Source organism: Semicossyphus pulcher, unplaced genomic scaffold (assembly GCF_022749685.1).
Source record: "Semicossyphus pulcher isolate SPU_LCO1_2020_fin unplaced genomic scaffold, fSemPul1.0.p SCAF_8, whole genome shotgun sequence".
Taxonomy (NCBI): domain Eukaryota; kingdom Metazoa; phylum Chordata; class Actinopteri; order Labriformes; family Labridae; genus Semicossyphus; species Semicossyphus pulcher.
Window position 1 is genome coordinate 19,134,715 of NW_027211759.1, and position 7,713 is coordinate 19,142,427.

Here is a 7,713-nt window from a genome sequence, read left to right on the forward strand (position 1 = left end):
GTAATTTATATTTATTTCACATTTGTAATGGATTGAATTAGAGAGCGACTTCTGTGTATTTTGACCACCGATCTATATTATATTTCGAGTTATGCCCCATTTTATTTGCATTTAGTTTTTTTATATTTTATATTTGACACAAAAGCATGGAGAGTCAACACATTTTGCTAAATGTCTGCACAGTGTTCTGTTACGTGAAAGCAACACGATTGGTTCGCCACTGTCTAAAAAAAACTGATAGAAGTGGCTGCTCGCCCTAAGCTGGCCACTGGATGGAGGCCATGTTTCAGCCACCTTTTATTTACCACTAATCTGGTCAGTTGTCACGCAATTGAAATCAACAAAGCGCATATCCCTGCTAGACGCCGAGCCTCCTAAAAACCGTAGGCCTCCAGACGGGCCATCTGGCGTTCTGTAGTAAAACAACAGGCCCCGCCCCTTTGCTTACACTCTCCAATGTGCCATAGCAACCGGGGCCGAGCCCCCTGTTCCCGCGCAATGTTCCCATCCTTATAAGGCCAGTAGAATGCAGACGCACGGATACGTCATACGTCGTTTATGTAAATGGTTTGATTGAAGAAAAAGAAAAAAGCCTTCTGCCCTACTCTGAAATGGAGGTGTGGATACGACGCATGCGCACTTTGTCCACAACTATCCAGTCCCGTCCACAAGCGCAGACATCAACAAGGGAGCGGGTTACTGATGCGGGTTGATTTTCATAATAGTCACATCGTAACGACGCCTTTACAGGACTATTAATCTGTATTAGCTTCACGCAACTTGCAACAAGGTAATGTATGCAGCCGGTTTTTATTTGTTTTGTTTAGTCTTTGACGCTTACGGGGGTGTAAAGTCTGAGTAGTGCTTTTCTGATGTGTAATTCAAAACAAGCTCCGAGTTGTCTTAGAACAATTGCTCTTTTTAGGCCTGCTGCACGGCCGACTGGGTGGTCAAGTTTATGTGTACTTTAACTTATAAACAGTTAAAAGAACCAGGCGAAGTGGACGGAAAGCGAGATAACCGCGAAGATGTGTTTAATAGTGTCCGAATGGATTTCATGTGCAAGCGTGATGAGCAGGGGGGTGTTGATATTATTGTTTGTTCCCAACAACCAAACGTACGGAAACAATTTTCGGTTTATCGCTTACGCATTTGACCAAAGCCGGTTAACGTAAATGTTACGGTGAGAGTCAAATTTCTCTAACCAGAGTTAATGGCCACAAATTGTGGTTGTGTTGCGCCTGCAGTCTACTACACGTTTACGCCTGCTAAATAAGCCAAGTTGAATCTCTCACGCCCACCTCGAGCAGAGATGCGTCTCAGCACGCGGCCGCTGATGTCAACAAAACAGCTGCCGCAAACTCAAAGTATTTATGAACGCCTTATGAAACTCACGCTCGGTAAAATATATTGTTTATTTGAAGAAAATGGTGCAAACACCGACTTTAAAAACGCCGTCTCTTTGAACTTAGTGCACATGTAGTTGAAGGACTGTTGCAGTGACGCGGTTGTGGAATAACAAAGAGTAAAGATCAAATTACACGATTATGTGAGAACGGCTTTTCCTTAACATTGAAAAACGGATATTTTACTTTCGAAATGTGTTGGTTTTAGTTTATTTGAATACATAAAGTTACTATAGGGAGAGAAAGTCTAGCATCGTCGAGCAGAGGACGGTCATTATAAAATGGGTGCGCATGAAGCAGGTCGTGTGGCATGCCATGCTTCCTCGCTGAAGTGGGCGGTGAAATTGGCGACTTGCACTTTTCTCTCGATAAAAACAAGTGCATTTCTCTGTGTCGTCTTTAATTTTAAAAGTGGGTGTGCTGTTTACGAAAGTCCTGACTGCTTTCTGGAGATTTTTTACAGTTTACTTTTAATATTACAATTTTTGCGGAAAATCGCATCACACCCCCTTCTCCACACTGCCTCCGCCTTTGAAGTGTGTTGCCATGTTGGGTTGCGTCACGTACTGTATTCTGCTGCAGAGATCGTCTGTGGTTTACAGATGAGACACTCGATGCTGGATATCTGGTCGGCCTTATAACGCACTCTTGAGTACATGCATAAAGCTGATACAAGGTCGTTTTTGTCAAATCTGAAAAATTACAGATTTAAAATGTTGGTATTTATTGGGCTATTAGATCAGTCTAACCCCCTTCTGATTATATCCATTTATTTTAAATAATTATTGAAAATGCTTGCTCATATTTTATCTAATTACATTTCTGTAAATGATTTCTGACCTCTAACTTCTCTCTTCGGTGTGCTATTACGGTCTAAAAAGGGAAGCACTGTTCTGGATAAATTAAGCTACAATTCAAGTGTCTTTATGAAAAAACCCCCAAACTTTTTGCAGTAGTATGATGTAGGCTACATATGTATATGTATTATTATTTATCATTTATTTAAGTAATACTAAATTAAATCTGGCTGTTGTCATAGTCAAGATCTTTTACAGACTTCTATCATAATGATTCAATAAATACTGGTGGATTTGATAAATGACGGTTCTTCAAAGTCTTCGCACTTACTATATTAGAGTTCTTACAGCATGATTGCACATTCTCCTGTAATCTATTATCATCCACATAGGCTACATGCACTGATATTACAGCCCTCACACAGTTATCTAGCTCCCATACAATTGGTACCTGATATACCTAGCAGAGTGAGCACTCTTTCATCTTTCCTGCTCTCTGTCTGCTCTCTGTGGCACCGCACTGTCAGAAGACCCCTAGGACTGATGGCAAGAAAAAAAAATCCAGTCTGGGGGGCGCGGCTCACAGTTTTGCCGCAGTTCAGGTCTACATGTGCTGTGGAGATTAAATTTTGCCTAGCAACATAAATCATAATTCCCGTGCACAATCGTGTTGCTTATTGCATGTCGAGTGAATTCTCCCGGACACGTTTATATTTTTGGCTCTCACCAGCAATACATCCTCACATTTAGTAGTTTGTTGGTTGTAATCCATCCTTTGCAGCCCAGAGGATCGGGCTGTGCGTGCTGATATTTTGAGTTTCCAAAATGAAGCGTGCATCCTGTGAGCGCAGCATGGTGACATGATCTGTCTGACACGCTGTCTGACTGTTGACCTACTTCCTCCATGTGGGTCAAAGCGGAGGGATGCTCCAACAAAATCGCTTTCCCTGGATGCTTTTAATGCTTCCCTATCGTGACAAAACACCAGTTCTCATTTATGAATACATTTGGCTAGTCTAAAATGTTACAGCAGAATATCTCATCTGTTCTGTGCCAGAGATGTACGGCTGCAGGGAGGCGCGGCACTAAGCACACATGCACACTGATGAGAGCCTGAGATGTTAATATATTTGACTCATTCTTTGCACGCAGATGTTTGGCTTTCATAAGCCAAAAATGTACAGGAGTTTGGACGGCTGCTGCATCTGCCGCGCAAAATCGTCAAGCTCCCGTTTCACGGACAGCAAGCGGTATGAGAAAGACTTCAGGAGCTGTTTCGGGTAAGAGGCACGGCTGAACACGTGGTGTTTGAGGAGAGACATTTTCCCCCTGTGTCAGTTCTTCACTAACTGTAATTGTCTTGCAGACTGAGTGAAACACGGTCTGGAGAAATCTGTAATGCCTGTGTGCTCCTGGTGAAACGATGGAAAAAGCTTCCTGTGGGAACCAAGAAGAACTGGAACCATGTGAGTTTGGATCAGTACTGATATTATGGTTGAAGTATTATTTCATCTTGTTTATTAAATTTCAAATTACGCAGACACATTCAGTGCTAATTTCTCTTCTTCTCCCCACAGGTTGTTGACGCCCGAGGAGGTCCCAGCCTGAAGATAACTTCAAGGCCCAAGAAGATAAAGTCCATCTCCAAGAAAGCACGGCCGAATCAGATCAGCAGGCTGCAAAAAGAGCTGAAAAGAAACAGTGAGTTTCTTTTGGCAATTTACATCACTAACTGGTTCCTTAAATATCTTATTATCTCTTAAATGTTTGCCTTGTTCTGCCTACCAGACTCAGATGCCCACAGCACCACCTCCAGTGCCTCTCCAGCTCAGTCTCCCAGCTACAGCAACCTGTCAGACGACGGCTCAGACAACGAGCTCAGCCCAGGATCCAGCCGCTCCCCTGTTTTCTCATTTCTCGACCTCACTTACTGGAAGAGGTAAATCAGTGCTCTATTTCCTTATTATTTCACACAACAGGGAAACATTGAAACAGGTTCATACATTTTACAACAATAAACGAAAAAGTCAAACATAATTTCCCCCCAATAAGCATATTTTGACATGCTCAAAGTGTGAAGGCAAGAGGTCAGTTTCTTTTGTTAAAGGCCCTACACACAGTCAACCCACACAGGTGTTCAATCTACTGTTGCACTTGTTATGTTGGGACAGCTCACACCTTTATCATTCTTCAAGCTCACAGATTGGTGACATCTTCCACCTTACTAGGGATTTAAAAAACAGCTGGTTGGATGCGCAGGGCCTTTAATGTTGTGCATAATACAACAGTTAGTTCCGACAAAGTAATCTGATTGGACGAGAAATATTCCAGGAGTGCTTATATACAGTACAACAGTACTGGGATTTTTAACTGTTTGTATGGCTCAGCTGCAGGTGTTCTGAATAACTTTAACTATCTTTACATCACAGGTCTTGGTTTAAATTGATCAATCCAAGATGAACTGTCATCAGACTCTAATTTAATTTGTTACAAAAAAGAAATATACAGATAAATGTACATAATATATAGTACCTGGTCTGTGGTAATGTGAAGACATATAGGAACTAGCAACTGTGCAGGAAAATGTTGGTGGAGCCCAATGAATGATTAGAAAACCATAAATATATATGTTATCGCTATATGACTGCATATGTAGAACTGTTGTATAAAAGCACAAGAGAGAAGGCTGTTATACTGAATATCAGAACAGCTGTGATTGTCTGCAGCCGCGTGTCTGTGACCAAATCCCAGTCATGCTGATATTTAGTACAACAGCATTGTTAAAATAAAGATGGTGCAATTGTTAAATAACATACTGTATGTTTCACTAGTTGATGTTAATAATATAATGAATATAACCACCACTCTGCTGTTTTAATACTATTGGTATAACAACAATAACAGTAATACAAACTGCTTAGCTTCTTTAAAGTACCAGTTCATATTTTGTTTGCATTATTTGGCCATTAACTTAAAATCTTATTTATATTGCATCACTGCTTCCAGACAGCCAGTTGTTTAGGTGTTGCTTCATACACTTAAATAAATACAATATGTCATTTTCCCAGGCAAAAAGTGTGCTGTGGAATAATCTACAAGGGGCGCTTTGGAGAGGTGCTCATCGACCCCCATTTGTTCAAACCATGCTGCCGCAAAAAACAACGGCAGCAGCAGCAGCAAGAGGAGGAGGAAGAAGAGGACGACGAGGACGAGGAGGAAGAGGAGGTGGAGATAGAGGAGGGCCCTGGGGTCGTGGATGTAAGCGGGCTGAAATCCCAGACGGAAGCGGAAGTGAAGGAGACTCCAATGTGTGACGAAGATCCTGCTCAGCTGTGCGTTTCTGTGACGCCTCCAACCAGGAGCGCTGCGTTGGTGGAGGACGGGTGGTGAAGACGACGCCTCCCCTTGTAGCACACATCTCTGAAGAAATCTTGGGGTGCTGTTCCTTTTTTTTTCTCAAGCACTTACAGAAAGAAGTTGCCTCAGATTGCCTTCAGTCACAAAGCAGCTGAAAATCCTTTGGTCTTCTCCATAATAATGTCAAAGGTTCGTTTATTATGATTTTTTTTTAATGGTAACTTATGGACGGTTGTGTTTCCACCTTGTCTCTTACTTTGTATTTAATATTGTCACCATCCTGACGATGGACCATCATCTGTAGTGTTATTGATCTGCTTTAGATTAAATGCTGGAGCTCCTGTTTGCTGGTACATTTAAAAGACTTTATTCCAAAACGCAATAGATCCGCTCAGTTACAGAAAAAGGTGCTACTTGAAATTCATCACTCAACATTACAAACTAAATAATTATCGACGAGGATATTTTATAAGCCTACAGTTTATGATAAGATGACTAATATACAGGAATGAGATTAGTTTTGCTTTCTTTGTGCAGAGTAGATATCTCTTTTTTGAAATGGTGGATATCTCGTTTTGGAATGAATGACACTTTACATTGACAGAGCACAGACCTGTACAGTAGTCCCTATGTGTGAGTCTGTTCACATTGACATCCACTCCTATCAAAGACTCTTGTGTTTGTAGACTGGATTAGTGTCTCTGTGTCCCGGTGGGTCCCGGTTAAATAAGGCCTATTCACAGCTTCAACAGCAAATACACCAGCCTTAATTATGTGTTACAGACAGCGCTAGTGTTAATTCTTGATTGGTATTAAGGAACAAAAAGGGACAGTAGCTATATTTATCGTGGCCTCAGCAACACATAGTGCATTTTGCATGAATGGCAAGCCCACTCATCCAAAAGACCTAATGATCTGATGCATGAGTCTACTAAAATTGCATGGCCTTATATGAACTGTAAATTTTACTTCTTTTTTTTTTTTTGTTGATCCATTTCTCTGAAGTTTTAACTTATTTTTATATGTAAAAAAAGAAAAAGCAGAAATAAAAACGTGTCATTGCATAATAATAATAATACACAAAACGACAGCAAAACACACAATCGGTCTATTGTCATTCAGCAATATAATAACAGTAATTTCCATCATTCCTGGGTCAGTATATGGTAAAAAAAAACTTTATACAAGCTGAAATTCTATGCCATTGCCTCTTATATACCACACATGTGTTGTGATATATTGCCTAATATTACTTTATTTATCAAATTAAAGCCAAAGCACATTGAAATTCACCCAATGTCAAATCAATGCAGGTTTTCTATGGACGCTTGTGCTTGTCCGAGGTCATTTGTATGTATGTTTATGGTATTCTGAAATGAACACTAATATGAAATTTCATACATGTGATGTTGTACTTGGGAGCAGAGGGTGTGTTATGTACATAAGGGGCTGGGTGGGCCACAAGGCTCCTGTATGGGTTCCATTATTTATTTCATATTTATTTGTATCACTGCATCTCCACTTAGAAGTGTAATGCTATGAATTATTTTCATCTTTAGCTTATTTGTAGTATGGTTTTGTACATCAGAAATCGAATGTAATTCTCACGCAGGCTTTGTTTAACATTGCGTTGAATTACTGGATGTCAATATTTGTGAAATGTTAAGTATTTATTTACTCATCAGTTGAGTTGCGTGCAACCTAACTTATTCTGTACCATTACTTTGGATCTGTATCACGTAGACTGAAACGAATGATAGATTGCAACCAAACTGTACTTTCCCCTTTTAGCCTGTAGCTTAATACGTTACCTAACTCTAGACTTGCATGTACTGTTGCTATGCATTTACTTAGCTTACAAGTTAGACAAAGCGGTTTTGTATTTTTTATACATCATGTACTTTTTTTACTTGTCCCTTAATAAAAGTAATTTTGTGAGTTTTCTGGAAGAATTGACTTACTGGATTTATTGGTCAAAGGTGTAAAGCTGGGTTAAATAAACTCAGCAGGATGTCGGAAATTCAATAAACATAAAGTTAAGTGTGCAATAATTTACTTTATGTGCTTCTAATAGACCAACTTTTAAAGGCAGTAGCATAAAGCATGTCAGAATTAAGATCTAACATCAAAGGTTTATCAGTTATCAGACTAAT

At 40.1% G+C, this 7,713-nt stretch overlaps 1 protein-coding gene across 1 annotated transcript; it reads left to right on the forward strand.

Annotated features, from left to right (window-relative positions):
- Positions 1-684: 684 nt before the first annotated feature.
- LOC138612992 (SIN3-HDAC complex-associated factor-like) lies at positions 685-7,506 on the forward strand. Its single transcript, XM_069686546.1, has 6 exons — positions 685-790; positions 3,356-3,483; positions 3,570-3,669; positions 3,781-3,904; positions 3,992-4,142; positions 5,272-7,506. Exons 2-6 carry the CDS (start codon positions 3,356-3,358, stop codon positions 5,591-5,593), a joined length of 825 nt encoding a protein of 274 aa, XP_069542647.1. The 5' UTR covers positions 685-790; the 3' UTR covers positions 5,594-7,506.
- Positions 7,507-7,713: the final 207 nt, after the last annotated feature.